This window comes from Solanum dulcamara, chromosome 2 (genome assembly GCF_947179165.1).
Source record: "Solanum dulcamara chromosome 2, daSolDulc1.2, whole genome shotgun sequence".
NCBI lineage: Eukaryota > Viridiplantae > Streptophyta > Magnoliopsida > Solanales > Solanaceae > Solanum > Solanum dulcamara.
In genome coordinates, this window is record NC_077238.1 from 77,921,565 (window position 1) to 77,938,968 (window position 17,404).

General features: G+C 33.5%; 2 protein-coding genes across 2 annotated transcripts; both read right to left on the reverse strand.

Annotated features, from left to right (window-relative positions):
- Nucleotides 1-2,812: 2,812 nt before the first annotated feature.
- On the reverse strand, nt 2,813-6,517 carry LOC129880836 (ras-related protein RABD2a). The gene is made up of 8 exons (XM_055955061.1): nt 6,285-6,517; nt 4,924-4,996; nt 4,241-4,288; nt 4,118-4,165; nt 3,819-3,890; nt 3,557-3,712; nt 3,356-3,459; nt 2,813-3,243 (listed from the first exon to the last, which is right to left on the reverse strand). The coding sequence occupies exons 1-8, from the start codon at nt 6,296-6,298 to the stop codon at nt 3,147-3,149; spliced, it is 612 nt and encodes a 203-aa protein (XP_055811036.1). The 5' UTR covers nt 6,299-6,517; the 3' UTR covers nt 2,813-3,146.
- Nucleotides 6,518-11,285: 4,768 nt separating this feature from the next.
- On the reverse strand, nt 11,286-13,833 carry LOC129877674 (putative glycine-rich cell wall structural protein 1). The gene is made up of 2 exons (XM_055953203.1): nt 13,105-13,833; nt 11,286-11,551 (listed from the first exon to the last, which is right to left on the reverse strand). Exons 1-2 carry the CDS (start codon nt 13,712-13,714, stop codon nt 11,379-11,381), a joined length of 783 nt encoding a protein of 260 aa, XP_055809178.1. The 5' UTR covers nt 13,715-13,833; the 3' UTR covers nt 11,286-11,378.
- Nucleotides 13,834-17,404: the final 3,571 nt, after the last annotated feature.

A 17,404-nucleotide genomic window follows, 5' to 3' on the forward strand; every position in this document is an offset into this window, starting at 1 on the left:
CACAAAAAAATGAGAAATAACTTAATTCTGTTTGTGCGGCTCCTAAATGTTATGAATATTTTATGGATCGTGTCGAGGATACACATACTGATCCCCGTGATACTTGTACTTGGTCCTAAAGAGGTTTTGAAAAGAAATTGACTGAAAACCAATTCACGAAAATAATTATGTGCTAGCACACATAGAAAATTAAAAAATTGCCTAATTCCATTTATGCGGCCCTAAATTCTATGAATGTGCCGTGGATCGTGTCGAGGTTACACGTATTAATCCTTCGGGTACTTACGGAAGGTCCTCTAAAGGTTTCAGAAAAAAATTAATTGAAAGCAATTCAACAAAATATTTATGGACTAACACACACGAAAAATTAAAAAATCGCCTAATTTCGCTTGTATAACTCCTAAATGCTATAAATGTGCTAGGCTAAACGTACGGATTCCTTGAATACTTATAGAGGGTTTTGTAAAGGTTTCAAAAAAGAATTGATCGAAAGCCAATTCAATAAAATATTAATGGACTAACACATACGAAAAATGAGAAAATCATCTAATTTCGCTTGTGCCACCCCTAAATGCTATAAATGTGTCATGGATTTTGCCGAGGCTACACATACTTATCCCTCGGGTACTTACGGAGGTTCTCATATAGATTTCATAAAAAAATTAACCGAAAGTCAGTTCACCGAAATATTCATAAGTTAACACACATGAAAAATGAGAAAATTGTGTAATTTTACTTGTGTGGCCCCTAAATACAATGAATGTTTCGTGGATTATTCCAAGGCTACACATACTGTTCCTCCGATATTTGTGGAGGGTCCCATAAAAATTTTAAACAAATTTGACCGAAAGTCAGTTCACTAGAATATTAATAGGCTAACACATATGAAAAATGAGAAAATCATCTAATTTTGCCTGTGCGGCCCTAAATACTATGAATGTTCAGTAGATCATTCCGAGGCTACACGTATTGATCCCTCGGATACTTATGGAGGGCTCTATAAATGTTTTTAAAAAATTGATCGAAAGTCAATTCACTAAAATATTCATGGGCTAACATATACGAAAAATGAGAACTTAACCAAATTCCGCTTGTGACACCTCTAAATGCTATGAATTTGTTGTGGATTGTGTCGAATCTACAGGTACTGATTTCTCTGGTACTTACAGAGGGTCACATTAAGGTTTCAAATTTTTTTTAATTAAAAGCCAATTCATCAAAATATTCATATGTTAATATACACGAAAAATGAAAAGATCGCTTAATTCCGCTTGTGCGACCCTTAAATACTATAAATGTTCTGTGGATAGTTCCAAGGTTACACGTACTTTTTTCCCCGGTACTTATAGAGGGTACCATAAAGATTTCGAATTTTTTTTGACCGAAAGTCAGTTCACCAAAATATTCATGGACTAACACACACGGAAAATGAGAAAATTGCCTAATTCTGGTTGTGGGTCCCTAAATGCTACGAATGTGTGGTAGATCGTGCCGAGGCTATATGTACTGATCTTCCGAGTACTTACGGAGGATCCAATAAATGTTTCGAAAAAGAATTGATCGAAAGCTAATTCACCAAATATTCATGGACTAATACTCACAAAAAATGATAAAATAGTCTAATTCCGCTTGTGCGGCCTCTAAATGCTATTAATGTATCTTGGATCGTGTTGAGGCTACACATACTAATCCTTCGAGTACTTACGGAGGATTCCATAAAGCTTTAAGAAAAAAATTAATCGAAAGTCAGTTCACCAAAATATCCATGGAGTAACACACGCAAAAAATGAAAAAATTACCTAATTTCGCTTGTGCGTCCTCTAACTACCATGAATATGCCGTGAATCATGGCGAGGATACACGTACTGATCCCCCAAGTACTTACCAAGGGTCCTTAAAAGGTTTTGAAAAAAAATTGACCAAAAATCAGTAACCAAAATATTCATGGGCATTACACACAAAAAATGAGAAAATTACATAATTTCACTTGTCCGACCCCTAAACACTATGAATGTGTCGTGGATCATGCCAAAACTACAAGTACTGATCTCTCGAATACTTATGGAGGGTCCCATAAAGATTTTGAATTTTTTTGACCGAAAGTCAGTTCACCAAAATATACATGGACAACACATACAAAAATTAGAAAAGCGCTTAATTTCGCTTTTGTGGCCCCTAAATGCTATTAATTTGCCAAAGCTACACGTATGATCCCTCAGGTACTTACGGAGAATCCCATTAAGGATTCAGAAAAAAATTGATCGAAAGTCAATTCACCAAATTATTCATGGGCTAACACACATGAAAAAAATGAGAAAATTGCCTAATTTATTTTGTGCGACCTCTAAATGCTATGAATGTGCGGTGGATCATGTTGATGCTACATGTATTGGTCACCCAAATACTTATAGAGGGTCCCATAAAAAATTCAAAAAAAATTTGACCGAAAACCAGTTCACCCATATATTCATGGATTAACACACATGAAAAATGTAAAAAAATCGCCTAATTTTGCTTTTTGGTGACCCTTAAATGCTATAAATATATCGTGAATCGTGCTAAGGGTATACATACTAATCCCTCGGATGCTTACAGGAGGTCCCATAAAAATTTTAAAAAATAAAATTGAACGAAAGCCAGTTTATCAAAATATTTATGAGCTAACACACAAAAAATAAAAAAATCGCCTAATTCTAATTGTGCAACCTCTAAATGCTATGAATGTGTCAGTATATCATGCCGAGCTATTGATCCCCGAGCAGTGTGAGAAAGCAAAATACCAAATGGTTGAGATTTGAGAAGTTAAAACATGTCACAAGAACATTTTGGCAGAGCATTTTATTTGAAGTTCATGATAGTAAAGTACAACAGCATTACAGTTCTATCACTATATATTCCCTTCTAAAACATATATTATGCCTGAAACTGCAGAAACAAACACTGCAACTTAAGACATGGAAACCCAACGAAGTGAAAATATCAAAGGGGGGAGAAAGCGTCCAATACTTTAAAAAGCAATTCTTGTGATTTTTACAGGCCATTTGGATACCAGTAGATGAAAAGAATGGAACTGGCACAACTTCGAAATCAAGGCATTGCGATTGGAATGGAGACTCGAAGCAATTCTAGCTAGCAGAATCCAACATCTAAGTAGAACAGCATCCGCTTTTTTGGTTAACGGGTTGTCCCCTTATCTGCACGGTGGGTGGCTTTGCGTTGTTTGATGCTGGCTGACTTGCCATCCTGTATCAAGTAGTAAAAAGCATCAAACACTAGTCCACAGACGACAGAATCCCCCACCCCCACCCACCCCGGAGAAGTGGCAACAGAACCAGAATAATGAAACAGAAAATACCTATTCTTTATCTCAGCTGCCATTGCCATGAAAGCTTGTTCAACATTAGTGGCACTCTTTGCACTTGCCTCCATAAATGGAATGCCAATTTCATCAGCAAACGCCTTGTAAGTGAATCAATAACTATTTCAGTCAATCAAGAAGCATTGTACTAGAAGGACAAACCCAAAAAGAAAAATGAACAGAATGGTAGATCTGAACCTTTGCTGTATCATACGACACTGCTCGGTTATCATTCAAGTCAGACTTATTTCCAACCAAAAGCTTGTTTACATTTTCACTTGCGTAGCGATCAATTTCACTCAACCATTGCTTAACATTGTTGAAGCTTTCTTGATCAGTTATATCATAAACTATCTGCCAGAATATTCAAAAAAGAGGTATAAGAAAAATAGATTTCACCAAGCAAAAAAGAAAAAGATCAACTGATTGATTGCTTTAGAAAGGAGTCAGTGAAACATACTATAATGCCATGTGCCCCACGGTAGTAACTACTTGTGATTGTCCTGAAACGTTCTTGTCCAGCAGTGTCCCACTGGCAAATGTAACAGAGACGAGGACCTTAAATTTCACTTGGAAAATGCATAATGACAGGAACAAAAGCTAACGCATAAATTCAGATCATGTTCACTAGTAAAAGTTGAGTTCATCACCTAGTTTTTTTTTTACTCTAAAGCTACTTGACCTTTCCAAATGGAACTAACATGACTAAATAATGTCGATTCTCAAAGAAAAAAGAAAGTAAGACAAGAAAAAACATACAATTTGAAGCTTAATCGTCTTCCCATCTTGCTCTACAGTACGTATTTTCTGCAACATAAATTAGGAACTTCACCAACTATAAGTATGTAATATATGTAATTCACTACTATTATTTTGGCTTACAAAGTCAACACCAATTGTGCTGATGTAGCTGTCCAAATAAGAATCATCCTGAATCAGAAGATAAGGAAGCAGTTAATCAATTATAAGACATAATGATCAGAAAATGTAACACATTTGTCCGGACACAAAGCAAGAAATTTATAAAACAATTAAACGGCATCAGTAATAAAGTTTACATCAATATCAAAAGACAATTTTCACCAGGATTTTAACAACCGCAGACATCTACATTTGAAATAAAAAATGACTACTTTTATACTTGAGGCGTCAATCATTTCGTTCATCCCACACAGCCCAAGAAATGCAGACAGGAACAGTTCTCCATGTTGCTCTCTTCTTTTTCTCTATTTTCCAACTATCAGCTGCTGCTATAAGCATACTCTTAATAGCTTATCCAAATGTATTTTCACAGAAGGGTCAGACCTCGATATCAAACAAAAGCCAAAAAAACTATAAATGTGGCATTCAAAAGGATAGTCATGACTAAGTTTGTGCATCACTTAATTGAGCAACATGCGGCAACTTTGATATCTGCTGCTAAATACACTAGCAGATATCAACATGGGCTCTTTCCTAGTTTTATTGCTTATATGAGCCATTATAAGAATCATGCAAGTAACATTCAGCACAGATGCAAGAGTATCTAAAAGTAAGACATTATTGAGTGGGATGAAAATACTTACGGCAAATCTCAGGAGAAGACATGACTTTCCAACACCTGAATCTCCTATTAACAAAAGTTTGAACAAGTAATCACTGCAGAAAGCATAAGAAGAGACGGTATTAAGTTCCATTGAGCTGAAAATAACAATAACCTTATAGGCAGAAAGATTTTTATGAAGGAAACTACTAAGAAAATACAAGGTTCGTAAAACTTCTGGCATTTTAAGGTCAAGGTGCAAACTAGTAATCAGCAAGAATAGAGTGAACATTGTGCCAAAGGGTGTGACCTAGGGGTCAATGAAGTGGATTGAAAACCATATGGTCGCAAGTTCAAATTCTAGTGGAGGCATTACATTAGATAATTTCTTTCTATCTGAAGTGGTGGCCTATCTATAGTGGCAGAACCAGGATTTTCATTAAGGTTTTCAAAAATTGAAGAAGTAAACACACAAAGAAGCCAAGGGGATTCAACATTTACTATATATACATGAATAATTTTAACCTTGCATATATAGTGTAATATTCCGCCAGGGGGGCTCGGATGAAACCTCTTGCTCCCACTTGAACTTCTACCTATCTGTTAAAGCCTTGGTGGATAGAGGTACCTAGTAGCTACCCCGTAGATTAGTCAATGTTCATGTACGTTTCCCCAGACACCACATATATCAATAAAGAAAGAATCGTGTTAACATTGATAGGACCCCAACGACCAGGTCTTTATGAATCAATCCAGCAAAAATTCTCTACGAGCACCTCGACTAAGTCAAAAAAGGGATAAAGACAGTTCCCTTTTTATCTTTTGATCATGGTAGTGTCAAACCAACTTGTGTGTACCTAGACTAATCTAATCCATGGGGCAGCCTGCTACAGCCAAAAAACACAAGTGCAGGTTATATCAATGCACAGACACAGCTCATACTCTTCCCCTTTACCGAATTGATTTGGATAATAGGCAGAAACTAAAAACTAAAATGGTAATAACCAAACACGTAAATCACCAAATAAGAATCAAACTAAATGGCCAATTTTAGCACTCAATGGTGTGCGTCTCAGGTACAAATTGAAGACAAAAACACTAGGTGATTTATTTTTATCTGTTCTACCCTTGGTGTGGACACAGTTATCTGATACCGGCGGGATAAAACTGGCCCGGACACCACTATTATAAAAAAAGATGGCCAATTTTAAAACTTTCATGGATCTAAAGGAGGAAAGGATCACAACATTAATTAAAAAATTCAATTGAACAATCAACAAACTCCGCAATAAAAATCGCCCGCAATCCAAACATAAATCAAAATTTCAGTCGACTATTTCAACACAAAACAAATGCTAGAAATGTAATTCAAAGGATAAAGGAAGGGTATTTTGAAGAACTAACTATTCGGGATTCATGATTTTGCGAAACGAAGAAGCCGCCTGATCCAAAGGTGAAAGGAACCGGGATGTCTCTGTTCCCGAAGGCCGGATATCGCCGGAAAATCGGATCGTCGCCGGGAAATCGCCTAAGGAAAATGTTGACAGCGCGTGAGAGAGAGAGAGAGAGAGAGAGAGAGAGATCAAATGTGGGGAAGTGGAGTAAAATACATATATATGGGCACCGACGAAGGGGATGAATGGTTTTTGGGAAAACTAAAAAATGGTTTCATAATTGAATCAAATTATTTAGACCACAAATTAGAAAATCAAAGACAGAAGTGATAAAATCACTCTAAGTCAATTATTAGTTTTATTTTTAAATTATTGATAGTTTAAAAATATATTTTTATTTAATTAATTAAACTTAAATATATTTTTATCTGCCACATAAATAGCAAATGGTCTTAAATCTTTGTAGGATCATGTAACTCTTAATTTTAAAATTGAAAGAAATATTAAAAATACATCTGAACTTGACAAAAATAATTAGTTTCGTCTCCAAACTATTAATAACCTTAAAACACGCCTCTACTTGATTAAATGAATAATAAAAACGTCCCTCTCTTGCCATATGGCATATCAAATGATCTCAATTTTTTAAAAAAGTTGAGGGACTCCGTCGGTGTTCTTATAAATATATAAAATTATATATTTTGCGCATTTTGTGCAAAAAATAACAATCGGGTGTTTTTCATATTATTTTTTAAAAAAAAATCATTGAAAAACCTACGAAATCCATCGAATTTATATGTTTTTTTAGTAGTGTATATGTGATGTATAAAAGTGTATACTATAATCCAGTGTGTATATATATATATAAAGAGTGGTAGAGATGAGGGTGAGGAGAGACGTGTCTATTTCAGATAACCAGTTTGGATTTATGCCGGGACGCTCAACTACAGAAGCCATCCATCTTATGAGGAGACTAGTGGAGCAGCATATGGAGAGGAAGAGGGACTTGCATATGGTATTCATCGACCTAGAAAAGGCTTATGATAAAGTCCCAAGAGAAATACTATGGACATGTTTGAAGGCTAAAGGTGTACCTATGGCATACATTAGGGTGATCAAGGACATGTACGAGGGAGCCAAAACCAGGGTAAGGACAGTAGGAGGGGACTCAGAGCACTTCCCAGTGGTGATGGGGTTGCATCAAGGATCAGCTCTTAGTCCTTTTTTATTTGCCTTGGTGATAGATGGATTGACGCGACAAATTCAAGGTGCGGTGCCATGGTGTATGTTTTTCGCTGATGACATAGTCCTGATCGATGAGACTCGCCGCGGAGTTAACGCTAAGCTGGAGGATTGGAGACATACCTTGGAGTCTAAAGGGTTTAAGTTGAGTAGGACAAAGACAGAGTACTTAGAGTGCAGGTTCAGTGAGACACCTCAGGAGGTTGACGTTGAAGTTAGGCTTGGTGCTCAGGCCATCCAAAAGAGAAGTAGTTGCAAGTATCTTGGGTCTATCATGCAAGGCAGCGGGGAGATTGACGATGATGTCACACATCGTATTGGGGTAGGGTGGATGAAATGGAGGCTCGCTTCTGGAGTGCTATGTGACAAGAATGTGCCACCAAAACTTAAGGGCAAGTTCTACAAAGTGGTGGTTAGACCGGCTATGCTGTATGGGGCGGAGTGTTGGCCAGTTAAGACTTCTCACATTCAAAAGATGAAAGTTGCTGAGATGAGAATGCTGAGATGGATGTGTGGGCACACCAGGAGCGACAGGATTAGAAATGAGGCTATTCGGGACAAGGTAGGAGTGGCCTCGATGGAAGACAAGATGCGGGAAATGCGACTGAGATGGTATGGACATGTGAAGAGGAGAGACACAGATGCTCCAGTGCGGAGGTGTGAGAGGCTGGCCATGGATGGTTACAAAAGAGGTAGGGGTAGGCCGAAGAAGTATTGGGGAGAGGTGATTAGACAGGATATGGCGCAGTTACAGCTTACGGAGGACATGACCTTAGATAGGAGGGTGTGGAGAACCCACATTAGGGTAGAAGGCTAGTTCATAGTCTCGTTATTCTTCTTTATTCATAGGTGTAGTAGTGTATTACGATCTCTTGCGCTTTGACTTCTGATTTCTGTTATTTCTGTTATTATGTATTACTTTCTATGCTTTGATTACTCAATTTTACCTGTGACGCTTTCATTATTTATTTAATCGTTATTTGTTATTAGTATTTATTTATTTGTATTTATTTGTTATCTATTCGTTATTTGTTTGTTGTTTTTCTCATAAAGCTTTTAATTTTCTATTCTTATCTAACATTTTTTATGCATTTATGCTTTTACTGAGCCGAGGGTCTCCAGGAAACAGCCGTCCTACCTTGGTAGGAGTAAGGTCTGCGTACATTCTACCCTCCCCAGACCCCATGTTGTGGGATTTCACTGGGTTGTTGTTGTTGTTGTATATATATATATATATATATACCTTTCACAAATTTTACAAGAGTGACCGAGAGAGGATGTGTAAATATGATATTGCAATATACCAGAAAATATATTTATTTTTTTTATGGCATAGCAATAAGACAAAGAATGATTTAAAAAGGATTTAACTTAGTAAATTCTTTTGTTCGGATTTGAGATTTGTATTGACCCAATGGACAATACCATGACGGGAGATGGATTCTTTTACATATTTTACCATTTTATCTATCCAAATTTTAACGTGCATAAGTGACATGCGTTCACAACATTTTCAACGAAAATACAAAATTTATGAAAGCCCAAGAAAAGAACCGTAAAAGTTAACGTTATAGAATAAGGAATGCTTCAAAAATTTGATTCTATTTTTTCCTCCACTATATCTTAGCGCGAATTATTAATTTCATCTCCAAACTATTGACAGTTTTAAAAACACCCTTCTCGACAAATGAATGTATAAGAAATGCAAAAAAAAACGTTAATTTTAAGTGATTTATTAAATAATCGAAAACATAGAATTTTGAATACTATTTGAAATTCTGAACAACATGAAGGGGTAATCAAAAACTCCAAAAAAAACTCATAGAACTTATGGAAAGTAACAATCGGAGCCAAGCAGTTTCGAATATGTATACTCCAAGATAGAAGGAAAATTTGAATTTGATCAATTGAAGTAATAAGACTTTGAAACAATAAGAATCTTTTTTTTAAAAAAAAAATGAAACAATTTAGTTTGAACAACAAAGGTCTATTGGTCAAGTCCAACAAGGAATTTCTAACAACCCGACAAGCTTTAGTAACTCTGAATAATTATTTGAATAAGAAGGTGCATTTATGTATCATTACTTTTAGGTAAAAGACTCAAATATGTTATCAAATTTTGAAAAAAAAAATTATTTATGCTATTTGTTAAAAAATTGGCTCATCTATATTATTGTCGTTTGAGAAAAGACTCATTCATGTCATTATTTTTAACTTCGATTTTGCAAAGTCATTTTTACACGTGGCTAATTATAATTCAGTCACGTCATTATTATTTATTTATTTTTAAAAAGTTAAAATTCTAAAATCATTTGTGTAATTAAAAAAATCCACTCGTATTTTAAAAAATGAAAATCAATCCCAAATTTTTGAAAATATGCTTTGATTTGTGTTTTTGTTGTTGTTTTAGACACTAAATCATTGTTTCCTAGTGTTTTTTAACTCTATGTTCAAAATTCAAGTGATTTTGGAGAAAATTCTATCATTAAAGGATGTTGAAGTTCTGAAACTTAGAAAAAATTTCAAGTGAATCTTGTTGAGTTAAAGTTGAATTCGAGCTCAAAAAATATTTGGTTTTAGTATCTAACTCGGAGGAATGCTACTCTTGATATTTGAGAGTTCTTGTATTCTTCATGTGTTCTTGAGGAATAAGGAGCAAAAAGAGTATAATTTGATCCAAAATTTCAATTAAAAAGTGTTAAAAGTTGTTTGGGGTTTGGTTTAGTTAGGTTGGGTTTTTTTAAAAAAAAAAAATTAACGACGTGGCTAAATTATAATTGGTCACGAGTAAAAATAATTTTGTAAAATCGAAGTTAAAAAATAATGGTATGAATGTGCCTTTTTTCAAACGTCAATGACATAGATGCGTCAAACTTTTAACGGATACTATAAATAAGTCTTTTCTCAAAATTCGATAACATATTTGAATCTTTTCCCTCACCGTTATGGGGTATGCAATTACAGGGTACTAGCAATTTATGTATCATGCAGGTATACGACATAAACTGTGATGTGTAGATTTTTTTAATGAGTAAATGTAAAAAGGAATACAAAAAACTTTTCCCAAAGAATTGGCCTTGTAAATTATTGGGCTAAACCAGCAAAAGAAAAGGAAAACTACCTTAGTATCTATACATTTAAATCATATATATTAATTTTATATATATTTAAAAATAATTATGTATTGTATTATTAATTAAGAGTTTTTTTATCATATATTGAGGAAGATACTTCTAGATACATAATTTTTTGCTATGAGATATACTAAAATAGGTAGAGACGTGAGTGAGATAGGGAGGAAGGCTAGCGAAATAATCATGTATCTCAGATACATGTGACCCTAAATGCACAATGGATACATGTATTTGTATGTATCTGGTGTGATTCACATGTATTTGGGATACTAGATACATAGGAGAGTGGTGTGTGAGATAGGATGGAGGCGAGCGAGATTTGTCTATGTGTTTCAGATACATGCAAATCCACTTGGATACAGTGTATCTAGAATAAATTATACCTAATTTTGATTTTATGTAACTCGAGATACATGTATCTAGACGTATCTGGACGCACCAAAATCTAATAAGACTCGTAATATTACAAATTAGAGTGTATCTAAATAATTAGATGCTAAACTAGTGGAATTTCTCTAAGTTTCCCAAAGTCAAAAGATAATTGGTATTTCTGCATTGATCCAACATATAAATTTGAACTCTTCCAAAGGCAATACATAGACAAAATTAAACTTTCATGTTGGAGTGAATATCAAGAACTTAGTATCAATTTGTCAAAAAAAAAAAAGAACTCTGTATAAACACAAGTGAAAAGAAAATAAATTTAAAACAATTTCATGGAAAAAAAATCATTTTTCTGTATAAGACTTTTGACGACTTTGATCTTGCTTTATCAAATCATCGTCACTCAATTCTAGGTGTAAATTAGTAATGTGTATTCCATCAGGATCGAGATCTCTATCTAGAGTCAAACCTTCTATTCTTGTAGCAATTCCTTCCCCTTTCAATGGTGCAACAACATCTGTTTTACAAAATAAGAAGCAATTTAATTTAATTAATTGATTAATAATTCAATATACATTCATAATTTTTCATAAATAAAGAGAAATACATCTAGGTTACTTTCACATACGATCATCATATTCATCGTTGTGTGACCATTTATGAAATTTATCCTCTTTTTAATTTTCGCAACCCCAATCATTACTTAGTTATCGATAAAGATTTGAAATTCGTTACTAAAATCAATCCTTAATTTCGTCCAATCACTTCAATCATCATAAAAAAAATCCAAAAAATAAGAGTAATGTATAGAATTAATTTACCTGGATTAGACACAAACCATAGAATAAATCCACACAATAGCAACACAAAAGGTATTATATGAACAGCTTTTTCTGCAAATTTAGCTCGAGATTTTTCGTTTTTAGCAATATCAGATAGCGGCTCATGTATTGGTAATAATTCATTGGCTTCTAAAGACAATGCTCGTAATGTCGGAGACACCTTTTGTGATGAAGTTGATGAATTAGAAGACGATGAATAATAACTCGTAAAATAATCACCCGAGACACGAGTCGTGCTCGATGATCTATACATCTTTTATTGTTTTTTTTTCGCGATAAGCTATAGTTTCCTTTCTGAGATGAGTAAATATTGGAGAAGAAAAAAGTGAGAGAGTGAAGAAAGGCAACAACAATGAATTAGGATCTTGAGTGGAGGACTACTTCTTTATATAATCACGTTATTTATTAGTTAAAATTTAACTAATATATATCGATAGTGTGAAAATTATCAAATTAACTTTTTTGTTCCTTATAGATCAGGGCTTTAGGCAAGCTAGCTAGTTTATTTTTGAGATATTATAAATTTATTTATTATGAAAAGTTATATGTAGATAATTTTTGGGTAACTTAATTGTGTAAAATAATATTTATATTTTTAATTTATATAAATTAAACTTGTTGGGTAACTATACCTAAAAAAAATTATAAATAATACTTTAATAAAATGGTAATTAATATATGTTGTTATAGATAAAGAAAATCAATTTATTGTGTAAGAAAAATATTTACACTCTCAGCATATATAACTTTAAATTATATCTGAAATTGCTGATGGAAAATTTGAGATTATGGCAAATAATATCGATGTGGTATGTAAATAACATTTACTCGTTTAGTTTTAATTTATGTATCTTAATTTAATTGGACATAGCAATTTAAAAAAATAAAGATTTTTGAATCTTATTTTATTAAACAAAAGTTTATACAATGTGTATATATATATATGTTTGCTACACATATTATCCGTACAAACAACATCACCAAACACACTGGAATTGCTAAGCTTTGTAGTGTCTAAGAATACAAACACAAATGTTTTCCAAACATTAATCATATAGATATATTTATATTCATTATACTCATTTGCTATATTCTCATGGTATACTCTATAGTAGACATATCAAACCCTATTATAACACGTACATTAAAGTTCATAATTAATACTCGACTCATATTTCCTAAACCAATAACATGTCGTAAGTAGTAAACGTTCAATATGTTTAATTACCCAGATGATCTCTCTCCTTTGAAATTGATGGCGCGCTACCATAGCTACTTGAGCCACCACCAGAACCATAGCTAGAGCCATATCCATTGCCAGTACTGGATCCACTCCCAGACCCAAAACCAAACCCCCAACCTGGACCTAATCCATCATGAGATCTACTCGAGCCTCCTCTAGGGCTAGAACCCCAACCCCAGTTATAATCCCAGTTAGGTCCATGAGCTACACCACTTTCTCCACTAGGAGATGGAGATGTTTCTGGCGAGGGCATCTCTCTTCCTCCTGAACCACCACCAGAACCATATCCATAACCAGTACCAGACCCTGTACTCCCGGATCCAAAACCAAACCCCCAACCTTGACCTAACCCATCAGGAGACCTACCTGAGCCAGAGCCATAACCCCATCCTCCTCTAGGGCTAGAACCCCAACCCCAGTTGTAATCCCAATTAGGTCCACGCGCTGCACCACTTTCACCACTACTAGGGGGTGAAGATGTTTCAGACGAGGTCATCTCCCTCCCGCCATCTCCACCACCGGTGTTGAAGGCTAGATAATGAGGTGAGATCAAGAAAATGATAATAAGAATGAAATCAAAACTGTTTTCCTGCATTGTTATGGTAGCAATATTGTTGGTCAAAATTGTGACTTTTAATATTTGTGCATGGGATAGTGGATGTTTATTTATTTATGGACCCGTGACACTGAAGAAGCCCATGGACCTTATACATGCACTTGTCGAGAAGAGAGATAATGTGCACCTTCCACCCATGATTAGCACCACCGTCCATCCATAACTTTTTTTAATTTATAGTTGAGTTCAATTATTTTAGATATATTGACGGTATAAAGAATTGTTACGTTATCACATTTATATTGATTGATAATAACATGGAGCCCTTTATATTTGGTCCGATATTGCGATATGATAAATATCGTGATAAGAGTAAATTGCACTAATTATATAAAATTTATTTATACTATTGATGTATATAAAATAAATTTACACTAATATGAATTTGCATCGAATAGGCTCATTGCAAATGTAAAATATTCAATAATAAAATATTATTTATTTTCAAAATTTGAGTTTGAAATTTTTAATTAAGGGCAAAAGACTTCCATCTTGATCCTTTTGACTTATATGTCTAACACACAATGCACATCGCTTTCTTTGGTGCAAATAATAGCACTAATCACTTGGATTAAATTAAAACTATTATTTGAATTGATAATGAAAGAAATGTCAAAATCAAAGGCTGATTTAAGATTTGAAAGTTATGATTTCTTTTGTAACGAATTCAAATTAATATATAATATAATTGAATTTACAATCAAAATTTATATATTTTTAATAAATATGTTAATACATACACAAATATAAATAAAAGCTACTGAATTTATGTGAATTCGTAACTTCCATGACATATTTGTCCATGATAGGAACTTGCATTGACACATGAACATTCTCTCTTGATAAGATCTAATTAGTTGGATATTCATGTGATACCAATGATCTTATTATTCCTCAACCAAATTGTAGTTGGTAGTTAATAGTACTTTAATTTAAGCTGAATTTACCTAAGACGTACAGGTTTTTCAAAGACAATCTTAGCACTATGTACAGACAAGTTTTTCTATAACAATCTCGTTAATTTTTGAGTTTTTATTTTTATTTTTATAATGACTAGTTATACATTTATTACATTATTTGGCATTTAAATTTTACTTGATTGTTATAGAAAAAAAAAAGATACAAAAAGTTAACATATGTACCGATGTAATATTCTTTGTCAAAGTGGTGTAATGTAAAGATATTTAAACCTATTATTTGCTTAACTTAGAAATGTTATTTCTCTATGTAACTTTACAACAAAAAACATTTAGTATTGTTTTCTTTACTATTAAAATACATGACTAGAAATAAAAGTGGGAAAATAGTAAATTAAAATAATTAATATTTGAGTGAGGCTGTACACAAAGTTGTTATAGAGATTGTTCTTCTTGTTCTGAGTAAAAAATTATCATAGAGAGGTATAATATAACATAAAAGTTGATTATCACGTCTGAAAGTTTTACTTTAGAGGGGGGAAGGAGGAATATAAAACACTCTATACCGAAAGCGACTTTTTACCAAAGCTCGAATCTGGGATCTTTTATTAAAGATAGAAAAGTACTTACCATTCCGCATAACGTTGAGTGCAAAAACTTAAATTTTATTGTGAAGTGTTTTTATACAAGGATGATGTTATATAAAGGTGACCGTACCGGTTGTATATATAAGTTAATAATAGGCATCTAGAATCCTTGGAAACGAGGAAGCAGAGGTTAAGCATGTGTAAAGCATGTTTGATCGAACTCAATAATTTTAGTTTAAAATGTGTAGGTCATTATTTAAAATGGGTCATGAGTGATACCCACACTTAACCTTCTAGGTGGAAAAACCAACGATACAAACCCTAACTCATAAAATATGACAATAACGCAGAAGTTCAATTTATTAGAGTAATAAATAATAAAATCACTAAAATCTATTAGATACGTTTTCCCAAAACCTGAAAGTCATCACTTCAAGGATATCTAATTCTAAAATACTAAGTCTGAAAATATCAAACACTAGAATAATAAATAACTTAATGTGTCCAAAAACTAAGGACATCATGCTATGCCCGATAGAATCCAACACGAGCTAGATTTGAAGTCGAGTCAAAGTCGATGGAACACTCGCTGCACTCCACAAAATAAAACAAAGAAAAATACAAGTAGAGATCAGTATGGAATAACATGTACTGAGTAGGTATCATCGGACGACTCAAAATAGAGATCAATATACATAAAGTAATAGCAAGAAATCAACCATATCACTTAACATGTGGCAACCAACAAGCTCAAGATCAAGTAACAACACAATGAACCATTACACAATCAGTCAACAATATCAAAGGTATACATGAGGACCCAAGCCTCCACACCACGGTCTTTTGGGAAATGAGTTATTTGAGATTGGGTAGTATTAAGTCATTTTAATATGTTTTTCTTTAATATTATCGTGTCGGAACGTGACACCCGATCCAATAATATCGTGTCGGCTCGTGACACCCGATCCAATATACCGTGTCGGAACGTGACACTCGATCCAATAATATCATGTCGAAACGTGACACCCGATTCAAATATACCATGTCGGAACGTGACACCCGAATCAAATGTAATTAATTTATCATTCTTTGTTATCACATTCCACTTCATTAACAATATTTCACCAAGCCTTCTTTATTCAAGACACCATTTTTTATAGGGCAAATTCAAGATTATGGATTCCACGGTCTTGGAATTTCAGACCAATCACAACAACATATCAATCATCCAAACCACAACAATTAAATGCATAGTAAACTTCACACATTACTCAATGACTATCAACCACTATTAAGAGTCTATCTATTATATAGAATAAACCATAACCTACCTCAACCGAAGAATCGAAACCAAGCAAGCTAATCCACCAAGGTCTTTCCTTTCTTCGATGCCTCAGAACGTTTCCAATCTATCAAATATATAATATTCATAAATACACGAGTCTGTAGACACCCATATTAGGTATATGATTAACCTAGACCCATCAACTCACCCAACTCTATAATTAATTCCCTAAAACTCAAGCTTAGGGTTAAGCCTTAATTCCTCCAATATCATAATTCTAATGATTTTCATATAATACAATACACCTAATATTTAATTACTTATTTCAATATATTAAAAGTTGAATTAAATTTATAATGTTGTACAGAAATTCCATCACGAAATCAAAGTTAAAATAATTTTTTTGAAATTACAACTATGGGGAAAAAAAGGACGAGCAGCATATTTATGAATTAGCTTATATAGTAATGGGTGATGAATCTACTTATCACCCATCACTGCTCAATAGCCATCAAAACAGTAGTAAAATAATGATAATAACAATACGTGCAGCAACCAAATTCCCCCATTTAATTTCTCTCCTTCCTCTTTCATTAGTTATCATTATAATAATAATAATAGTTACATGACTACCTACATTCATAATGAAAGATTTAGGCGTGGATTATTTACCTGAAGAAAATTGACGGCTTCATTTTGTGTTCGACGCCGCACAGGTAATCAATCTTCTGCCCTTGTTCCTAACTTTTCTAATCTCTTACGTATTAAAGTGATAAATTTCAATAACTTATATTAATAAATAAAATGGTATATGGTATTAAATAAATTAACACTTTAACCCACTAATTAAATAAGTTATTTAAGTTTACCCTTTAACTAA